Source organism: Mustela erminea, chromosome 11 (genome assembly GCF_009829155.1).
Source record: "Mustela erminea isolate mMusErm1 chromosome 11, mMusErm1.Pri, whole genome shotgun sequence".
In the NCBI taxonomy this organism is placed as follows: Eukaryota; Metazoa; Chordata; class Mammalia; order Carnivora; family Mustelidae; genus Mustela; species Mustela erminea.
The window spans coordinates 23,763,501-23,786,375 of record NC_045624.1 but is presented as its reverse complement, the minus strand read 5'-3'; the positions used below and the strand labels follow the sequence as shown (position 1 = coordinate 23,786,375).

The 22,875-nt window shown below is 42.1% G+C and overlaps 1 protein-coding gene across 2 annotated transcripts in view; it reads left to right on the top strand.

Moving 5' to 3' along the window:
* Positions 1–22,875, top strand: part of SND1 (staphylococcal nuclease and tudor domain containing 1) — a 411,286-nt gene that overhangs the window by 135,722 nt on the left and 252,689 nt on the right. For both annotated transcript variants that reach the window (XM_032304558.1, XM_032304557.1), the window contains exon 11: positions 12,696–12,785. In XM_032304558.1, coding sequence (XP_032160449.1) covers positions 12,696–12,785 — 90 coding nt within the window. The remainder of the gene's footprint in view (positions 1–12,695; positions 12,786–22,875) is intronic.

Genomic DNA, 22,875 nt, shown 5'->3' with positions numbered 1-22,875 from the left:
CTGGCCTCTGTAGAGCTGATGTTTTTGTCTCTGAGCTTGATGGAGAAACACTGTGGAGCTGGGACCCAGACCTGCCAGGAGGGGCTGCTGGTTGATTGGTTCTGGAGAATCTGGGGAGGTATGATGAGACGACTTCTGGGAGTGTTGGGCAAACCAAGCTGGGATCAGTTACTGCTCCTGGAACAAACTGCCATTGCTGAGGGGAAGAAGCGTAGCTCTGGAGAAGCTGACAGGAATAAGAAAGAGTTTGTCCGTTCTTCCTGTCCATTCTCCTGCTAACATCCCCTATTGGCAGAGCCTAACAGGGAACCAGCTGGCAAAGCAGAAACGTGCTTGGCAGTTTTCCCATCTCAGCATCACAAAGTGGAATTTAAAAAAGGTTAGGTTTGAAATTGAGTGACAGTAGCTTTATAACTGGCACAAATACTGTGTCCAACTTACTTAATCTCGATGAGCTTTCCAGGAGCTGGTGGCTTTGGGTGGGCATGCAGTACTTGCTGAAGTGAATTGACCTTTTCAGGTCTGTGGGGGATTGGGTGTGGAACCAGATGGGAGCGAAAAGCCTGTGGGTAATCTGTCCGTCCTTGCCACCTCAGTAGTATTGGGGGAGATGAAAGAGAAAAACCGGTATGGGCTCTGGGGCCGGATAGATCTTTTTTGGGATCTTCTGCTCTGACGTATATTATCTTGAGCATGTTTTTTCTCTGGGCATCTAATTTGAGCAAACTAGTCATTCCAGCTTAATTGGTTGCTGTGGGGATTAGAAATAATTTTTAAAGTACCAAGCACATAGTAGGCATTCACATGGTTTGGGATGTTTGTTTTGCTTTTTAACAGAGTTTTGGAGGAATTTAGAGTGGAGCCATCCCTCTGTGTTGGGGAGTTAAGTCAGAAGGCCGGAAGTAGGAACAGGAAGCATGTGGTTGTCACAATGAGATGGTGATGTGATTGACATAAAAACGTTAACTAGGCACAATTAAAGTTTTGTTTGTGGCTAGGAGAACCAGGGAATTTCGAGTGATGTGACAGAAAACAGGAGCTTAAACTGCATTCGCAGTGACCAAGGCACCGGTCTCAGCTGGACGACAGAGCCATGGATGATCACCCCTTTTGCAGAGCTCAGAGTGGGAGCCCCCATACTCAGGCCCTTGTACCCTCACCCGACTCTTCTGGGGATCTGATCACTGGAATGCTTGCACATTAGGTGCAAATGACTGGTACAGAGTAACTTCAATCCCTTCCTGACTGTGTTTATTCCAAGTTGGGTGAAAGGACAGTTTCTTTCCTGGGAGCAGCTTCTAGCAAGTCTGGATTCAGCCTTGTCAAGGTCTCTTCCTGTGGTGGGGCAAGGCATGATGTCTCTAGAAAGAATTGCCTTGCCAGCTGGGCAATGTCCGTGCTGTTCACGGTTCTGGGAACTTGATTCACCTGTGTTTCTCCATGGTTGTAGTGACTGATAAATGTTGTCGTTTTCTGATTGATGGCAGGTAGGCTATAGAGTAAAAGAGAGTCCTCTTTGTTCTGTAGGGCTAGAATGATACCTGTCCTGAAGGCATAGGCCTCGTTTTAGTGAATTAAACCCACACTGAGAGTACTTTGAATTTGGTGGATAAAATATGTGGCAGTAGACCTGGCAGCCTGATTTAGACCTTGGAGTGATGCAACTGGCAAGGCAGAAGCTCAGTGTCTAAAGGGAGACCTTAAGCCATGCACTTACATAATTCAGTCTCAGTTTTTGAAATGCATCACAATTTATTGCACAAATTTGACTGGAAATCTGGCTCAATTGAAGGTTCCACTGGCACCAGCTAAATAATGGTGTCATATCCAGCATCATTTTCTCTTCTGTGTTGTTCCAGGAAGAAACTTCAATAATTTTTTTTTTAATATGGTGAAGAAGGAGAGGCATTCACAAAGAAACATTTCTCTAACAAAAAATTATCTTCTGAATGGGCTTCCCTGATCCTGTGGTCTGTTACAGAGAAAATTGGTTTCCTATTGTAAGAGATTTATTTTCTTTTCCTCCTTTTCCTTCCTCCCCTTCTAGAACTGTGGGAGGGCTTGTGGCACGTCACCGTGCTGGATGGGTTTCATCTGGCATGTAGCCTGTACTTTAAGTAACGGGGTTGTCTCTTCTGAGGGCATTGGCTCTCCATTTTTAGCCTGGGGATGAAGGGTAAGAAATGTGGGAGATTTCTCCATTACTAGAAAACATGATTTGGGGCCAACTGGTTAATTATGAGCTTCCAGTGAAAAGGAAAGCAGTTCCAGAAGGGAAGAACCAGTTGTGATATACCGGTCCCTGCTGGTTTCCATTACCTCGCAGACCTCCAGGCCTGCTTTTGTCCTTGAAGATGCTTTTTCCCTGCTCCATTTTCCCTTCCTCTTTTAAACTCTGGTTTCTTATTTGCACACTTTCTGTGTTCTTTCCAATGAAGGGGTTTCCTATATCAACGTTGATTCATGTTTGCAATCAATCTTCAGAACTCTTAGCTCCATAGAAAGAGGCCCTACTAGAGAGTTGCTCATTATTTTTTATTTCTTCCCAGCCCTGTTCATTTGAACAGCAAACGAAGAGTGTGTGCGTCATTCAGCATCGCGATGTGCCTGTTAGAATTGTTGCAGATCAGTCTCCAGAACCTAGGAAGGGTCCTGCAGTCTTCCCCTGGCCTTCTCTTTTCTCTCATTTTAGCCACCAGAAACATCACCCCAGCACATGCTCTTGTCTAGGCTTAAGTTTAATCTCCGTTTATGAATTAGGGGAGGGGGGTTCTGGTACTTTGATTCCTCATTAGGAAATCTTTTATGTTGTAGTTCAGTATCACTTATTTTAAGTGTTAAATTGTCACACTTAATATTTTAAAAATATCAGTTCAGCTTTACTTAAATTCTGAGTGGTGTTATGTGCTTTTATAAGGATTTCTGGTAACCATTAGCTAATGATCAAGAGTATTTTCTTTCTTCTTCAAAGATTGTAAGTAATAGAATTCATTATGTCAGACTTGCAGAGAGAACAGAAGATTGCTTTAAATTCTCAGCCAGGTCAAAAGAGAACAGACCGATTATTTGGATTTTGTACACTTGTTTTTTTCCAACATTACACACAGCAGTTAGAATATTACTTTTGCATCACTGCTTACAGAGAGCCTTGATTTTATAGTTTGATACAGTGAGCTATCTAGCCTGGAATCTTTTTAATCATTATTCAGTAATGCCATTTGTGTAGTGTAGCATCTTACTTGGTAATACTGGCCAGAAGGTAGAGACATGAGAAATAGTTCTCCTTCCAGTACTGTTGAATGGGGAGCATTCATTCAGTGACTCTGCTGGCAGTGGTATGAACCTACAGCGGTAATTGTCTCCCCTCACCCCCCTTTAAGTGCACTTAATGTTTATTAACCAGTTCCATTTATTTCCATAATCACAAGAAGTACAGTTTGAGTTTTTAAAAAATAAATCTTTTAGATAGGACTTTTTGTTTTCCTCATTTTATTCTCTCAGTATGTTGAATTTTCTAGGAATATGGCACTATTCTAGGCACTTTCTGGGCAACATAAAGATCTTTTTTTCTCTCACAGTGATCTTTCCTTGTGTGGTCTGGTAGGGAAGATAAGATTTATATGGAGTAATTAAACTGCAGTAATAACAAGGCAGAAAGTGATTAGTGCTGTTGCTTTGGCTTATCTCTTCTGTCTCTTGACGTTTTAGCTCTTGCTAACATCCATGTTAGATGTTGTAAAGCTTAAGTAAGTAGCTTTGCTTCTTCGTAACACTGAAAGTATAGACTTGGTTTTCCAGTGGAGTTTACATTACCTAAAATGTTCTTTGAATGTGAACTTGGACTTGCCTTAATTTGTACTAATATATCTAGCTCTTCTATGATTTTTACAGGGTTTTGAAAGAATTTTGCCTGCTTCCCACTCTTTTCACTTGTATAATGCCAGGTACTTCTTTAAATTGCTGCTTCTTAGGAGGAAACTGAGGCACAGGAGCAGCCAGGAGCTGCTGGTGGTGGAATCGTTGTTTATAGCCCAGGCTCTTATTCTGTTGGTCAGCAACAATCTGCATACTTACTCTTGATCATTTGTTGCCATCACATGCTTGAGGAGTGTTCGATTTCAAAGTCCAGGGCAGCTCTTTCGTCTCTGACTTCAGGAGTAGTGAACTTGAGCTTTGTTCTCTTCAAGGATCTGATGCCCTTTCTGTCTTATTATCCCGGTCTTATCAGCAGAATCCTCACTATTCCTCTAGGAAAGGTGGCCCAGACTTACTGCCCCCTTGGAGCAGACTTCTATTTTCAGAGCAGTTGGTGAGTGGGGGAAAAGATTTTGCCCTTTTGCTTGTTGGAAGCCGTCCCTATGCAGGGAGAAGACGACGGGGCAGGACTCCAGAGTCTCTTTTATTTTCAGTTTTCTTCGGGGTCCAGGAGAAGCTTTGCTGTGGATCGCACAGCTTCTGACTTGTGAGCTTTGGCATTCTTTAGCCTTGAGGTCTGTGACGGGTACTGCTGCTCTTTTCTTTCATTCCCTCCTATGCCGGCAGAAGTATTTGCAGCCAAGTAAAGGGACCCCATATGGTTTGGCGCTTGTATAATGGTTTTGGAGCCCTTAGAGCCTTTAAAGTATTTATTCTCAAAGCCTTGACAGGGTCTTGGGGGAAAAAGCCTGATACTTGGCTTCTTGCTCCTCCCCCTTTACGTCCCTCATATTGCATCGGAGCAATAAAGAGCAAGTCCTTCTGCAAGTGCTCAGAGTTGGCTAATGTAATTGAGTAGAAGAGCAATCTCCAGACACATTTTTTCCCTCTTTCATGATGGTCTGGAAAATGGTACTTTAATTTTGGGATGTTCAGGTTCCTGTGGAACATAATCATATGCTGTGCACTGCAGATGACGGGCGAGTCCCTTCAAGGACACGAGGCTGCCGAGATCTGCTCGGCTGCTTTCCCTCTTTGGATGCCGTGAAGCCGTTTTCCTGGCAGCTTGCCAGGCTGTGACTGGGCCTGTTTTGGGGAACTGTCACTCCCCCTTTCTGTTGTCACCATGGCTAGTCTAGGTCTAGACCACTGCGTGTCTGAGGACAGGCAGACAGGAGAGAAGAGGATACACCCTCTTTGGCAGGTCCCTGCCCGTGGGCAGGTTGGTTTTCTTTCTGGATTCTCAGATTCCACATTCCATCTTCTTACAGCTGGACTCGTGGAATATTTGAAAATCTTGTTTCGTCCCTGTAACTAGAACGTTTCAAGTTGTTTTATCCATATAGAAGTTTAGGGAGTGTGTTGAGTTACTTTCAGCTATGTATATAGAGATGCACTTGGATTCCCCAGTGATTTACTTGTTTATTTTTGTTTAACTGTTTGCCATTAAGCACTTCAGTATTGCTTTCTGACTCTTAAAACCCTTAACCTCCTTTTCTTGCCATTTTTTAAAGCAGGGCTAGGCACTTGGTATATACAGCACCATTTTCGAGGTGTGGCCCACAGACCTTCTTGCTGCTTATTAAAAACACAGAATTATGGTAATCACACGCCAGACTTACTGAATCACAGTATCTAATGTGGGCCTGGCAGTCTGCATGTTTACAAGCTCCCCAGTGATCCTTAGGCACACCAAACTGTGACAACCACTGACAGGCGATGATTGCTTTTTGGAAATAACAAGCCCAAAGTATAGTGTCCCACCCACCAACAGGGAGCATAGGCCTCTGAGATAGCTGCGTCCAGAATCCCAGCTCTTCTATGACCTGTTACATGAGCTAGGAACATTTCCTTTCCTTGCTGTACAATTGGAATTCTAGTCCTCGCCCCCACGATCCAGGGAGCATTGCTGTCAGCATTCAGCCTGCTTGATAGGGTTGTTGTAGGGGTGATAGGGTTGTTACTGTAGGGGAGGAAAGTTTTCCTTCTCCCAAAGGGTCCCTATATGGGTCCTAAAATTAAACTGACAAAGACAGATTAACAGGAACAAAACATGCAGATTTATTTAAGTTTTATGTGACATGGGAGCTTTCATAAGCACCTGGGTGGCTCAGTCATTAAGCATCTGTCTTCAGCTGTGGTCATGATCCCAGGGTCCTGGGATTGAGCCCCACATAGTGCTCCCTGCTCAGCGGGAAGCCTGCTTCTTCTCCCACTCCCCCCCCCCCACCGTGTTCCCTCTCTCGCGCTCTCTATCTGTGTCAAAGAAATAAATAAAATCTTTAAAAAAAAAAAAAGAAATTAAAAAAGAAAAGACTCTAAGAAACAGACCTGAGTGTTTTTATGTTAAGTCAATGAAGAATGGACTGCTGGGTAGAAATATGATAGGTGAAAGAGTATGAGGAAAGTGTCAAGACCTGTTGGTTTGGATTCTTTGCAGTGTTGTCTTTTCTTTGGCAATAAGGATGTTTTTTCCCTTCCTCTGGATATAGGAAGGGCATCTCTCCCGTGAGGTTTTATAACCTGACCTGTTTGGAGGGGAGAAGGGTAGGGATAAGGTCAAAATGACCTTCCTGTTTCTACTGTTCTCTCAGACTCCTTCAGCTTGAACCTCATCATTTATAATAGCATTGATTATCAAACATTAAATTCCAGTGTTTTTCATACATGTTATTAGATCCTTAAATGTGGTATCAGCAAGATCAAATATGGTTGTCAGGGAAATTGAGAAATTTGAGGGACCTGTAGAAGCAATGAAACACTTCAGGCGCATAATCATGGGGTTGAAAGATTAGCCCCTACCGGTCTTATACCTGTGAATTTTTTATAATCGCTTCCCTCCCCCGGCAGTTTAAGTTTCTATTGTTTACCATTCCCTCTTTACTTCCTGGGGATATGTATGAAATGTATTGCGTTGTGGATTTGGGACTTACGCAGACTGTGTCTCTTTAATAGACTCTGTTTACCTTTGAGAGATGCTTTGCCTGGCAGAATGAAATGAAGCTAATTGGGAAATAAGTATCTTTTTTTTTTATGAGACAACTCCTAGAGAAATGTTTGTATACGCACTTTATGTATACATTCCTTTAGAGAGAGCGGTACAAGCTGACTTCCACTTGGCCAAGGCGGTTACATTTTTGAACCTTTCCCCAGGTGCTGACTATAGCTTTCTAGTTAACTGACCACCTTTATTAAAAATATGCTACTCAATGGGCTAAGAATGATAAAATAGTGGATATCCCCGTGGATTCTGTCTCCTGGCTGCCAAGGGAATTGAAAGGTTCTTGATTGTAAATATGCCCAGGGCATGTGGTAATGTTCCTGTGTTCAGTCTATAATTCAAATGGAAATAGCAGCCTTTGTTTATTAAAATGGTATGTGTGGCAGGGCAACTGGGACTGGTCCATTGTTTACTGTTGGAGATTTTATCCATTTTAATCTGATCATGTCTGTTCTTATTTTAGTTCAACAGTCAGTTTTAAGATCTTCATAGAGTACAATTCGCTTGGCTACTTTAATTAATATTATTATAGTTCAAGTCTCCTACTAAAGATAAAAATCAAACTTGTTTTTGATCCTGGTTATTTGAGAGCACATTTGTAGTTAAATTATTCCATTCTGCCTTCTGGAAGGATACATTTATGAACTTTTTTTGGGGGGGGGAGGGAAAAAGTGGAATTTAATGCATTTTTTATGAGGAAAAGAATGACCATTGTTTCATATTTTATTCCTCTGCAGTAAAATATTGTGAGCAAAGGGAAAATGTCGACCAAACAAGGTTTGGGGTTTCCTATCCCTGAATATTTTTCACTTAAAAAAAATTCCAACATTATAGAATAGTATAACAGGCCTTCCTTTTTCAGTCTTGGTATTATACCACGTATTCTTCAGATCCTCTTTTTTCTCTTTCTTTCAAAGACAGAAAACCTCACAGAGAAAGCTGGAAGTCTCGTGTACTCATCCTCAAACCCATTTCTTTCCCCTTGCTTCTTTTTCCCATTACCCATCCCTCATCAATACCCATTGTCTCTCTTGCTCTCCTTGTACGCGCACACTGTTGTAGCTACAGTCGTGTCTTCGCGGCTCCTTGAACCCATCAGGCATGCTTCTAACACAGGGTCTTTGCATTGCCCTTCTCCAGATGGCTCCATCCTGTACCTTCCTTTAGTCTTTATTAAACTCTTAATGCGCCCCGTAAGGTCTGCCCTGATCACATGACAGCTGTGATTCTGCTGAGCTCCCTCTCATCCTCCTGAGCTTTTTCTGTATCTTTTCAGTCATCAGCTACTAAACCTTTGTACTTTGGCCTGTCAACTTTGCTCATTAAGTGTTTTCAGTAAAGAACTGCTTTTAATTTAGTGGAACCACGTTTATTAGGCTCTTCTCCGCCCCACACCCCAATCCCTGCTGTGATTTGTTTTTAAGCCTTAAGAAATCCTGCAATAGGGGCGCCTGGGTGGCTCAGTGGGTTAAGCCTGTGCCTTTGGCTCAGGTTGTGGTCTCAGGGTCCCCCACATGGGGCTCTCTGCTCAGCAGGGAGCCTGCCTCCCCTCCTTCTCTCTCTGCCTGCCTCTCGCCTCCTTGTGATCTCTCTCTGTCAAATAAATACAATCTTAAAAAAAAAAAAAAGAAAGAAAGAAATCCTGCAATATCTCTGGGGCATTAGATTTTTGCTACAGGAGGAGCTAGATAAAATTTGGCCTGAGGTTGAAACCCAAAACTGGGGGTTGAATATAAGGCCTTGACTGGAGATTTCATCCATTCCCTCCAAGTGACATTGGGCAGCAACCACATTTTGGCAACCAGCCAAATATAACTTCTGTAAAAATGCCAAGTGGGTTTTTAGATGCTGAGATGTGAGTGTGGGGCCTCCCTCTCCAAACGAGTGAGAGGTACAGATAATTGAAGTTACCTCTGATGTGTGCGTCATTGCAGGGCCTACATACAACGTCATTTCTCAGGATGAACAGTGATTACAGAACATACTGGTTTTTGTATTATCTGCCTACCAAGTAAAGCAAGCATTCTCTTCCGCTTTTATTTTTTAAAAAATATTTCTGTGTAAATTAGAATCTAAACTAGACAGTCCTTTTTAGCAGGCAAGATCTCGCTAAAGTCCTGTTTTCTCAGAATACATTCCATACCTCAATTGCCTCTTAGAGATTTCAAAGGCTTTTATGTACCTGGTAATTTGGAGGAATTGCTTTTATTTTGCGGTTTCCTAGGGACTTCTAATATCTCTCTTGTAAGATGTTTGCAGATGTCAATAGCTACTAGCTCTGAAGGGTTAGAGTAACAAGATCATTCTGTTTTCACTTGTGATACCTTGTTTTCTGCTTGTGCTATTAGTTCTTTTCTAGCTTCATGACAGACATATAATCATTCAGAAGTTGCCTGGATTTTTACTGGGATGTTTCTCGATATACTATTTTCTTTCATTCTTCTGAGAGCATTTTGGCTTGGGCCAGTTCTGTTGAGTGTCTTTCTTGTTCAGATAGTCATTTTCATTCATTTATGTATGCCTCATCTCGTGATCTTCATTTGAATATTTGTTAAAGCTATTATTTCTTAGCTTTCACTCACTGTTTCAGAATTCAGTCAAGTCATACTGCCTTATGATCTCTGTGGTGTTTTGGAATAAGTAGGATAAGGTTCACACATTCAGGTTCTGTGATAAATCATGAGGCAAGGCGAGGTAATTGTCAATATTTTGTTTACTTCACTTTTTATAATGCTGGTCACTTAGGCTTGTGTAGTAACACAAATACTCTCTCTAAATAGATTGTCCTCCATTGCATGGTGAACATAAATTATCATTGGCACTTCTTTATTCCCGAAGGTTGATTCTGATAACCATTGATTTTTGTCATTATTAAAAATACCTTTCATTATTGGCACCTGGAATCTTCGGTCGAGCAAGTATTCTTACGGTATCATTGACTGTCATCATAAACTCTATTTTATGGCTTGTATATTATACTTAGCTCCTCAGGAGTGACTTCTATTTTGATTTGGCTGCCTGGATGTTTAAAAAATATCCATAATCTTGTATATTTGCCCTGTGTTACACAGAACTCCCCTACCCCAGCACCCTCATGTATCCTGTTTTGATCTTTTTTTTTTTTTCCTGCAAAAAACTTCATGTTTAGGGCCATCCCTCACTTACTAGACTGTGATCGTGACACCCCAGGAATTTGATCCAAGTGTGGCAATCTTGTTGTTCCCCTTAAGAGCACATGGAGTCCCACACATCCAAGAAGGAGTAGGATCTCACCTTCATTTCTGAACGTACCTCCTTAACCTCCAAGAAGAACACCGAGTGCTGGAATGCTGCTGCCACCTCGTTGTTACTGTTGTTTTCACCAGAGGAGCTAGAAGGCAGTGGGATAAAGAATGTGGAACTCAAACTCAATTCTGTGCATTCTCATAGAGATTTTTCTTGGTGATGTCAACGAATTGTTTATATGATACATTCTGGGCACCAAGGCTTGGTTAGGGTATAGGAGGAAACACCTATTTCAATTTCCTTGACCTCAATATTGTCATTAGGATTAGTTTAAACATGGGGTATTAAAGTGATGCAGCTTCTTTATTTAGGAGTAATTAGCTGTTTAAGAAAATAATTTGAATACCTCTTTCAGTATAGAGAGGATTATAAAGATGTGAGGCCAGAAACTGTGGAAAGAACCTAGATGTCCATCAACAGATGAATGGATAAAGAAGATGTGGTGTGTATATACACAATGGAATATTATGCAACCATAAAAAATGAAATCTTGCCATTTGCAAGGACATGGATGGAACTAGAGGGAATTGTGCTAAGTGAAATTAAGTCAGAAAGACAATTATCACATGATCTCTCTGATATGAGGAACTTGAGAGGCAGGGCAGGGGGTTGTGGGGGTTAGGGAGGGAAAAAATGAAAAAAAAAAAAGCAATCAGGAGGGAGGCAAACCATAAGAGACTCTTAATCTCATGAAACACTGAGGGTTGCTGGGGGGTTGAGGGGGGAGGGATAGGGTGACTGGGTTATGGACATTGGGGAGGGTTTGAACTATGTTGAGTGCTGTGAAATGTGTAAGCCTGATGATGCATACACCTGTACCCCTGGGACAAGTAATACATTATATGTTAATAAAAAAATAATAAAGAGGTAAGGCCAGCTGGGTTAAGTATACAGGATGGGCAAGCAGCTGCACAACTCTGGGTTAGTTAGTCCTTGATTTTCTTTTTATTTGTAAATTCCGCGCCCACCCACCCCCCACCACTACCATGATCTGGGTCCTAGGGATTCTGAATTCTATACATGTAGTTCTGTTCTTCAAACATACTTGATTTCTGTGTATATGTAATTTTGCTATTTCTTTTGTGGTTAGTTCATCCCAACTATTTGAGCACATACTGTAGAGAGGAGGCACTCTGCTTGTTTCCAGGGTCACAGAATAACAGAAATGGACAGGATCTCTGTTCTTGTGGAACTTAGGGGCTAGCTGGGGAGAGACATTAATCAGACCTAGCAATCTAGCCAGCATCTCTGTATTTTTTGTAACATCGCCCAGCCTTCCACAACCCCCATCAAAAGACAGACTTCTTTTGACTTCATATGCATGTCATCATTTATTGGATTCTTCTTCTTTTATTCCCTCTATCCATTCTGTTCATTTGTTCTCCCTTCCTCCCTTCCTTCCTTTTTACGAGATTTTATTTATTAAAAAGGGAGAGGGGCACAGAAAGAGGGAGAAGCAGATTTCCAGCTGAGCAAGGAGTCTTAGGACCCTGGGATCATGACCTGAGCCAAAGGCAGACACTTATCCGATTGAGCCACCCAGGCGCTTTTGTTTGTTCATTTCTTAAAATGCTTCTCCTTTCACTTTAGTTCCTATCCATTCTCTCTCTGTCAATCTCCTCTAGAGCTTTCTCCCATATTCTCTAAAAGTTACATTGCTTAGAGCAGTAACCTCTTTGGGGGGAAGATAATGAAAGAACTGTGTATGTTAATGTTCATGTGTGTGCATGTTGTGTCGAAATACTATTTTTTCCTGCCTCCTTTAGCTTGTTCTGTTTTTTTCAACTCTAATTTCCTTTCTAGTTTTTTCTTATCCTGTAAACTCATATTAAGTCAATGAAACCATGTCACCTTGTCAGTGAAACATTTCCTGATTACTTCTTTCTTTCCACTTCCCTGAACTCTGATAGCACTTAGTCCCTAGTCTCTATCACACAGTTTAGCACTTAGTCCAAACTGCTTTGTGTTGCCATTTCATATCTGTTGCCCTGTCATAGCTTTTCTTGTATTACTCTGTTAGGTTGCAAGAATTTTGAATCTAGGATTATAACATATATTTACACAGAGCTTTATGTGAGGCTGAGAGTTGGTGGATCCTTAATGGCTTAAAGAATAATAGAGCTAGATTCATAGTGTATCTGTAAATATTTGAAGGGCCCTAATACTTACTGAGCTCCTTCTATCCCACAGTTTATATAGGTCTTTTCCTTGTTGATTAATACTTGGTTGTTTCCAGTTTAGATAATTACAAACATTTCATTACTTATTTTTGAGTCTGTGGTATGAAAAAGATAATCTTATTCGCTGTAAAGCATTCCATCCAAATACCTATTAATCATTTCCTGTGTACTGGCACTTAGTTAATATTTGTGATACTGGGAGGTAGCATATTTCAGATATATTCTAGTAATTTTGTTTTGTTAGCTGTGTTCATCTGTGGGTTTTTTTAATGTTTGTTTTTCATTTCTGATGTGATACTTTGTTTTTCTTTTAGGATAAGAACAAGAAACTACGTCCCCTATATGACATTCCTTACATGTTTGAAGCCCGGGAATTTCTTCGAAAGAAGCTTATTGGGAAAAAGGTAAATGGGACAGAAACATATTTACAAATGGTTGGGGATCGTTTTAAGCTGGGCCCTTGTGATGGAATCCCAGAGACCAGCAGATGACACCCCTCTGCCAAGTCAAGCGGAATTACTTTGATACGACGAGGGGTGTGCCTGTGTCTCAGGAAGTGGTATCCTGTGGGAGAGATTTAAAATTGGGGCCCTGACCACAGTGTGATTGCCAAAGCTCTCACAGCATGTTCTTTCCAGGGTCCAGGCTCAATTCCAGTTTCAATAATTGCATATTGCCCTGAGCTTCATTTCCCTTGGCTCCCTTGTTCTCTTCAGCCACCTCCATTAAAAGTCAGTGCCGCGGGATATGCTATTGAAGGAAGGTTGCTGGGTTTTTCTGCCTCCCTTCTGAGGAATAGGTTGGCTGTTGAGAAAGGGGGCTCTCCTGGAACGGAAGCATGCTCCTGAAATGCACTTTGGGGCATATGCCACCCCCACTTCTTCAGCTGCTCATACTTGTAGCTTCTGTGGCAGGTGCTAGGGCAGCCTTGCTGGGGAAGGACTGGGTGGTTTCCCAGTAGTTCCTTTGGTGCCTGTGGTGCAGCGCAGTGACTGTCTGGTCTGGTGCAATAGCCCAGAGGCCCAAAAAGTGCATCTCCTTGTGTTCTTAGAGCATATATTCTATGACAAGCTGCAGAACGTGCCTTTTTTGAACAACTTTTTTTCACTGAGAGTGAGCCTCTGAGCATTCCCTATTTTTTCCCTGACTTCCCACCCTAAATACCCTGGGCAGGTACCTGTGTCCTTGATGAACAAAGGAAATGAGTGGCGTGGTTTCTTTGATGGCGGTTGATGGAAGTCTTTTCGGAGAGGGACTGTGATTTGCCTTTTCTGTACTTTGCTTCAGTGAGGATTCTTCTGGAAAAATGTCATGTTTTGGGCCAATTTTTCTCATGTCTTGAGAAAGATAAGGCCAGTCTGCTGTATGTCTGGCCTTAACACACATCAGTGCCACATTAATATTCTTTACCTAAATGCAGATTTTTAATGATGTGACAGGTTTCATAAGGCTCTGGCTTTTGAACTAATGCTGAAGTAGTCTGTCACAAACATAACCAGTTTTATTATATACCATAGTCACTAGAAATATAAATTACAGCAAAGAGATTCTTAAAGTTGGCATGGGATGAAATTGCTAATTTTGAATTAGGGAAACTAAACTGGATTCCTTAAAATGACTGTTTAATCTCCTCAGGTTCCTTCAGAGAAGAGGCTCATTTGTCATTGTAAAAAACTTGACAGAATACTGTATTCATTCAGGAAGTGTAGTGCGAATGATGGCTCTAAGCCTCTTTCAATTTCTAGATCTTCTGTTATCTGATCTAATGTCGACATCTCTATTTCACCAAGTTTTATATCTTATCAGTCATTTGCTGGCTCATAAACAATAGCATAGAAGCAAACAAGGAATTCCCTCAAAAGTTGGATTTCTCTGGAAATCCATCCAAAATTAACCTGAGGGGAGTGTTGGGGGCGTGCAGCCCTTCTCTCAGTCCTGTGCAGCTCTTTGCACACAGTGTGTTAGGACATGCCCCCTGGCGTCTTTGCATGTTGCCCTCACCTGGTTCTGTCTCGTGCCTGGGAGCCTGGACCACAGTTTATTGCAGCCGCTGCTGAGTGGTCCCAGAAGGTTAGCCCTGGGTTCTGCTCTCAGACCACGTGCCAGCCCTTTGCAAAGACCTGTATCTCAGGATAGAAGGACTGACCTCAAGTGCCAGATACGGTGGCAATTCTTAAGCAATTAGGTTCCTTCTTGGTGGGAGAAGCCTTGTTTACTGATTCTTCTGCGTAAGAGTTGATTGGATTCAATTTGTGCTGAGCCCAAGTTTGTCCCCCACGGTGACATTGTATAAATGATGAATACTGTATCCCTGCACAGGGAGTAGGATGCTGCTCAGCTCTGCTGGGCTGGAACATTCCTGATGCAAACTGCTTTTCCTGACTCACCACCTGAAACCACTTGCCTGTCTTCTGGGCCCGTCAGTTGCGACAGCGAACACCCATGTTTTCTCTCGAGTCTGGGAGCAGGCAGGGCAGTTGCTGCCTCTGGGGTGGCTAGCACATCATTGCACATTTCTGCCAATTCCCTTCAGACTTCTGCAGCTGCTCGGCGTGGCACGTGGTGATTAAGAGGCACGGAGAGGGAGTGTGTGTGCCTCTCTGCCTCTGTGCACGAAAGCTGATTAGGGCAGCCTGTCACAGCTTAAGCGAGGTAATGGAGGTAAAATCATCTTCTCTGCCCAGACTATTATTTGACCATCCCAGAGAGTCTATAATATGACAGTTTCAAGGAGTTTCTAGAATATAGAGAAATAAGATTGAAGGTAAACTGGTAAGGTCGCTTTGTTAGATTCAATGGTCTCCATTTCAGTTATGGAAATTCACTTTGATTCACTCCCAAGATTTAATTCTGGCTAAGTGCCTTGATTAAAATAATCACGCACCTCTCTGAGCCTTGGTTTCATCACTTGTGAACTGCCTTCCCTGTCTCATGGGGTTTTTATAAGGATCTAGGATGATACTAACCTTTCATGTTTTTCCAGATGCCACTCAGCTAAGTTGTGTTGTTTTGTTTAATAGTGCTGCTTTTTAATAGAATCTACCAGTTTTCTTTTTTTTAAAACTGGCTCTGAGGTCGGGGATGTGAATCAATGTGCAGCTACTTTGACGAACATCCTCCCATTGCACAGATTTGAGTGGTATCTGGTTAGATGTGGCATCAAGTTTCCAGCTTCCACAAAATGAGGGTCTTTTCACGCAGTTTATGTATGTGTAAAGTGTCTGTGTGTTGTGTAAAATGTATGTTTGTGTGTTCTCTGGTTTGAGGGAGACGTGGAAGAATACGTGTGTGTCTTGGAAGTGTTTCAGAAGCTGTCTAAATTGCCATACTGCCTGGTAGAATTCCCTCCCCATCCTCTGTTTACCGTCTGCCATCTGTGCTCTCACTAAAATCTTGACTAAGGAATATGCCTGGTGAAGAACGGTCTTGCTGATTTCTTCTGGGGTTCTTCATGGCCCCAATAACATAGTGGAGAAATGGAATCCATGGTAACTTTATATGTCTTTTAGTTATGTGGCATGACATCCTGGGTGTGTAAAAGACGGTGAGATGGATGTCCTAAAATAACCAGGGCGACAGTCCTCTTCTAATAGCAGGGGCAGTGTCTTTCTGTGTATGTATATTGTTTTTAATGCTTAGAGAAGGTCAGCCCATCGACAGGCAGAGTTTGTGTGCCTAAATCATTTTTGTTCTCAGTGGAAGAAGGTAATAATAACTGGGATCTTCACTGGGAATTTTCTCCAGCTGTCTCATAGAATCTCTAAAGTAGAATCTTGAAGTATTTTAAATGTAATACAGCATTTACAAATGACATATGAATCACTACAGCTCCTGTCTTTTAATTGTACAATTTCCATCACCATGGGAACTGTTGTGTTGGGACTTGTAACTTGCTTGGACAATTGAGGGGTCAAAAATGAGCGTGTAGAAGGGATGGAATTTCAAGAAGCAAGAGTGCATAGAAGCCTCAGCCCTGGCACAATCTGCTCAGTCCAGGCTTCTACTGCCTCTAGACTCCTCGGTCCAAAAATACGTGTGTGCTCCCTAAATGTTTTTGTCCGTATTTGTTGAATAAGCAGATTTTAGAGATGAAGCTCATTTGTAAACTAACTGCCGACTTTGGCTTTCATGCCATCAAAATTTGTTCTATGAACTAGGCTGACTCTTTTTTAGGCACTTAAAATGGAGTGTTTTTCTTGATAAATGCAGACATTTGGGAAGTTATTGGGCTATAAATAAAAGTGGCAGTTATTTCGAATTCATATTGCATTAGATGATTCCTCTCTTTTGGAAACCTTTCTTTACTGAAGTTTGTACTTTGGGGGCAATGAGCTCTTTGGAGTAGATGGAAATAATCTTCCTTTGCACCAAGATTCACAAGCCTGAACTCATAGTATCTGTCAGAAACTCCAGACCCATCTAGTGTTCTGGAAATAACGCCTTTATCATGCCTTGCTGTTGCTGTCAGAGACAACTTTGATACCCCCTCTTCCTTTACCCCCCAGTCTCCCACCACCCCTGCTGTGTAGATGTGTGTGCTTCCTTTTCCTTCCATTGTGGTGCTGCTGCCTTGTCTCAGATGCTCTCTCACCGAGACTCCTGGAACCTGCAGCCATTCTTCCCCACTCCAGTCTGTTCTGTACCTGCAGCTGAAGGGAACTTTGACCAATGACAGACTTGGCTTCCGGTTGCTTCCTGTTGCCTACAAGGTCCAGCATAATTTGGTTCCCCCTTACTTCCTAGGGAAGCCCCTACCCTTCTCTCCTCCGCCCCCTCTCGCCCACCTTTCTGGCCTGCCTTCCTTAGGTGTGTGAAATGCCTCCTGCTCTCACCTCTGGGCATTTGCACTTGCAGTTTGTCCTGTTTGGGATGCTCTCTTTGTCTTCCTTTCCCCTCATTTATCTCATAGTTATCCTTCAGATTCAATTTAAATGTGACTTCCTGGGGAAGTTGGCCCCAAACAACCCCCTTTCTGAAATTTGTACATAATTTTTCACATCTTACTGTATTTTGTGTTAATCTCTCTCATCAGATTCATTATATTAGGCCAACTGGGGCCTACATTGTTTGCTCATCACCCCAGGGCTCAGTATGTACAGTTTATGATGCACAGTAGGTGCTCAATAAATGTCTTCTAAATTAGGGGAAAATGGGAGCATTAGGTTGAAGGCTGTGTGGACCCAGATAAGAATATGTTCAGGGAGCTAGAAATAGACCCTACCTGATTTGCCTATGGTTAGCCAGACATGGAAGGAGTAGCATGAGATTGTCTCCTCATGTTCGGACTCTCAAGTCAATCTGGAAATGGTTGATAATATATGTAAATGATCTTCCCTCCATTCTGGGTTAATGTGCTTTAAGAACTGGTTGGCAACCCAACTACTGTTAAAATCCTTGCTTCCTTGGGATGCCACCTATAGAAGATGTGACTCATTTGCAATGTGGTAAACACCTCTGTATGATTTTCATGCCTTGTCTCAGATGCCCTCTCACCAAGACTCCTGGAACCTGCAGTTTGTACTGTGAACTAGACAGGCTTCTTAAAGACATTTCATATAATGCTCATTTGAGCATTACAGGGTCAGGGCTGTCATTTATGGAGTAGTCTCCTCATGGTAAGCACTGAATATTTTCATTTTTACTTAATTTTACTTAATTTTTACCTCCATCCCAAGATGTTTGTATGCATTCCTATTTTTACAGGTAAAGACACTGAAGGTCATAGAAATTAAGTGTTTTATCCAGGTGTCTGTGCATTTAGTTGCTATGCTAAATTAAAGGCCATCTAGAAGATCCCACTTCCATGTTGTGTGTGTTGAATAATACAGATAGTCAGTCGGGGTCACGGTCCTTTTTGGGGTAATGTCCATTCTTGTATATGACATGTACCTTACGTGCTACAAGAAGTTGATTCTCTTTCCTTGTATTATCCTGGTCTACAGATATCAGCAGGTGGTAAGAGCACCATAGATCAGCCCACGGGAGTACCTTCAGCCCTCTAGACATGATCTCATTAGTCTTTGAGATGTCCCTGTGAAGTGATGTTTTATCAAATTGTTCGTCAGAGAAACCTGTGTCAGATTACATGTTCTTCTGCTAGTTACACAGACAGTGTGAGGTCATGGGTAACATTGCTAACCCAGTGCTGAAGATTGATTTCCTTTTCTCTTTGATCTCTTGGCATAGGTGTGACTTGGGAGCATCTGGGAGAAAGGAAAGGTCAGGTTGCTTTTTCATCTTGGCCCAGAGCCAGGGAGGGATGAGGAGCACGCTCAGTGCTCTTTTCCTGTGCAAGGGCAGATCTTTCAGGGTACTTGGAGTGACATTCCTTAGCAGAAGCGGTTTTTCACGCAGCCTGTGAAAGCTCTTCAAGGGTCTGGAGCTTTCTTGAGGAGGATCTCCTTCACTCCTTGCTGGCTATTTAACAGGGCTGTCCTTTTCCCTAAAAACACTCACAAGTTCTGTTTTTTACAGTGTGTTGCTTTACTCAGCTGTGTTAAGTGCAAAGCTGGCAGTCTGGGGATTTTTGTTCTTAATTACCTCTGATGTATTTTAGTTTGGTTTTTATAAACACCCTTTGTCATCTCCACATTTCCCATTTCATACTAATTTGATTCACTCATGCTACGGAAAAGTCCTTTAATGATCAAAACAGGCCCTAAGGTGGTGAATGCATTGTGATTTAAATTGACAGGTTTATTCAAGGTTGCTTGTCCTTGCCTTCTCTGTGCCAGCTGTTACTATCAACGTGGCTATAAATTTTTTGAATAAATGACTGTAGATATTCACCAAACCCAGAGATGTTTTGAATGACTCATAATTTCTGACCATGCTTTTTTCTAGTAAGACTTATCCCACTTAGACATGTGTCAGTGTGAACTGGAGACGGGAGTCATCTAGATGCCCTTTAGTCCTGTGGGTTTGGGGAACGATCCTTGACACATTAGTTCCCTTGTCTGGTGAAAGTAATTAACAAAACTGTAGAGTTGTCTGTTTTTAGAAATTTGGCTGTTCTGGGCAAGGTAGCTTTCTACCTGCTGCCACCTAAATGCTCTTTTTGGTAATGAGCACTTGAGTGTTTGATCTGTAGGTTGTGGAAAGTACCTCTGTGCCTTGGGGGCCATCAGGGTGTGGAACCAAGCACGTTGCTTCTGGGTGAAGTGTAGTGTTTGAATAATGTCTATTGTAATATCCTTTTCGGAAAGCATTTCTAAGGTAAATGAAGAAACTAAAACCTCCAACTGTATTCCTGGAAATTTCTGTATACTCACCTGTGGGAAATGATTCACTAGCTACCAGAATCCTCGAGATTCTCGTATCTTTGGGTAGTACTCGTATATTACATTGCTTATTATTCAAGACTTTCTTCCCCGGACTCCCAAGTTGCTCACAGTTTTCTGGTGCTAGTTCTTACGTTTAGAACATGATTTGTGGCCAGTCTCTCTTAAGCCACCCACTCCTGATCTTTCCAGCTAGGTTTCTGAAATGTCGTCCTTGGGGCTGGAACTTTCCATGCTTATTCTCTGCAAACTAGGATTTTATTTTAGGGGGAGATTTGTGCTGAATCAGCTCAGCTGTGTTTGGGGGTAGGGAGAGGACAGGCTTTTTTTCCCTCTTTAAAAATAACCCTTATGTGCCAAAAAACCTTACAAAATGTGCTGAATTGCAAATCTTCGAACTTCCTATACCTCCTGGTTCACAGAGAATGGATTCTTTTGCAGTTGGGCTCTATGATAGTCTACAGAGTATCTTATGTCATAGAAAAGTGTCAGGTGAGACACGGGGTACAGATGTGTTCAGTTGGAAAGGAAACTCAACTCTTGCTGTCTTCTCTCAATATTTTTTCTTCAGTAGTTTCTTCTTAAAAGGATCTGTACAGAGATAGTACATTTAACTTTTCTAATAAGAAAAATAATCTTAAACAAAAATGTTGTATTTTTGCAAAATAACACATCATTCAGAGTCAGTGAGTTACATTTTTAAGCACTGACTTTCCAGGGTTTCTTTCTGTGTGACCTCTGCTTTTTTTTTTTCTTTTTTTTCTTTTAAATGTTCAGAGAGTTAGGCTAGTACTACTGGTTGCTTGTGTATTTTTTTCCCGAGGGTTTGAACAACCTGTGCGTGTACAAGAAGGTCGTATACTCAAGCATCTGTTGGCTCTAAGGTGGGAGTTCCGGCAACTCTTCACAGTTGGGGGAAAGAAATGGTGTTTTAGGGCTATATCTTCATAATTGGGGCCAAGTAGTTCTAAGCTCCTTGTTTTAGTGTGTTTAAAATCTGAGTGAAGATTTTTGTTCTTATCTGAAACAAGTTCTTTTTATTAATACCTGGAACTGCCTTCTTGTTTTCACTTGCTAGTTATCTTTGGCAAATTTTCAGGTATTTGTATAGTGCTGCAATTCTCTCTCTTGGAGATGGCTGACTGGGGGAGTCTTTCCTGGTGTTTTCATGATGATAAGCGTAGTGGGCTAAACAGTGTCCCCCAGAATTCGTGCCCATTTGGAACCTTCAGAGATGATCTTATTTGGGAATAGGGTCTTTCCAGATATAATTTAAAATGAGATCATACTAGACTGGGTCAGGTAGGCTGCACACCCAGTGACTGGTGCCCTCATCAGAAGGGGATGGGACACAGAGACAAACAGAAGTCCATGTGGCAATGGAGGTGGAGATTGAAGTGACGCAGTTGCAAGGCAAGGAATGCCAGGGATGGCCAGGAGCCACCAGAAGCTAGGAAATGGCAAGGAGAGATTCTTCCCCTCAGTCTTCAGAGGGAGCATTTCCCTGTGAACAACTTAATTTTAAACCTGAAATATCCAGAACTGTGAGAATGGATTTTTGCTGTTTTAAGCCAACCAATTTGTGGGGTTTGTTACTGCAGCCCTAGGAAAGTGATACAGCAGGAAAGTAGGTGAGCTTCTTCATGTATCTGGCCACTCTGCTCTTGGTTAGAGTTCTTGTTTCTGGGTCTGTACTTTGGTAACCAGCTCCTTTGCAGTACTAATCCACAGGAAGGGGTTTGAATGTGTGGTGTTCTTTCACCTCTGGTCCCCTCCCCTGCCTGTCTTATCTTGCTTTTTATATTTGTGTTTATTCTTTTGTCCTTACTGATCTTGGCTTTATGCATTGTTGTCTCCAGGCCAGCTGACAGTTGCTGTAGAGTAATTGACTAGACTTGACAGCATGCTTTTAGTTTTGTCTGTAGGCTCACCCTCACACTTGTCCTCTTTCCTTTCCTTGGAGGATGAATGCTGCTGTCCACTTAAGAAGGCTGCCATAGTTGGGGCCTCAATCACTTCAACTTTGGTAATTAGCAGCATTTTGAAACATGGCATGCTCTGGGAGGGAATCATTCCTGGCTGTAGCTTTTGATGAACCATGCTCATCCCATTCAAGGCTGATGAATGGAACATTAGGAGTAATTGCAAGCCTCTTCTGAAGCACCATGTCTAAAGTTTGCCTGCAGAGCTATGCCTACACTTCCTTCGGTAACTATAGGAATTTCAGGTTTTGTCTTCAGTCAGGCCTTTTTGAGCCAGGTATTTTTTCTGCAGTTTTGCCTTTTCTCTTCTTCTGGTTTCAATAAGTGTGTTTGTTTGGACTGGACCAGGCTAGGCAGATGAGCAGGTAGTCTCCTTGTGAAGACAAAGCTCAAGTGGATTTATTCTTTTCGAGGACTCAGTCTCTGAAGCTTTGGTCATGCCTAATCACTTGATACATTAAGGAGGACAGAGATGATAGCCTAGTGAAATCAGTTCATTTTTATTCATTTAGCAGATAATTTTTTGAGCCACTACTATGTGCCATACCTTATTCTAGGCATTGAGGCTAGAGCCTTACAAAACAACAGTTCTGGTGGAATTAATATTTTAGAAAAGGCACATATGATTATTAGGTACCTTTATGGAGGTGAGTAAAGGTGAGTAAAATGTGTTCTGTGTCACAAGTTGCTTACAGTCTAACTAGGACAAGATTACATCAAAAATATGTGAAGTTGAATAGGAACAGAATGGAATAACTGGTGAGACAACAGAAACGTGTCTTTTGGCACTATGGGATTAACATTAATGTGGATTGTAGAGAACATTCTCGGAAACAGGAGAAGTTTCACCTGCTGCATGACCTCGTGCACTTACTGGCTTCGGCTATCGGCATGTACTGCTGACTCTTAGGAATGTTTCCACTCGTAACTTCTTTCTCTTCCCACGGATCTGTTTCCAGCTGCTGACCACTGGGTACTCAAATACAGATTCCAGCAAACGGGTGACATCTGTTATGTCCGAAATACAGCTCATGGCCTCCGTGTGATTTTTCTTCCCTGCCCACAGATGGCCTTGGCTACCTTTGTTGTTGGTCTTCAACAATGTCTCTCCTGCCCATTGTCCTGAACATTAGCGTCCACAAGTCTCCTCATCCTAAGTTAGCCTGATTTTTCCACAGTTAGCTCTTTCAGATCTTTGTTTTGACAGTTCTCCTGGTGAATGGTAGTCTGTT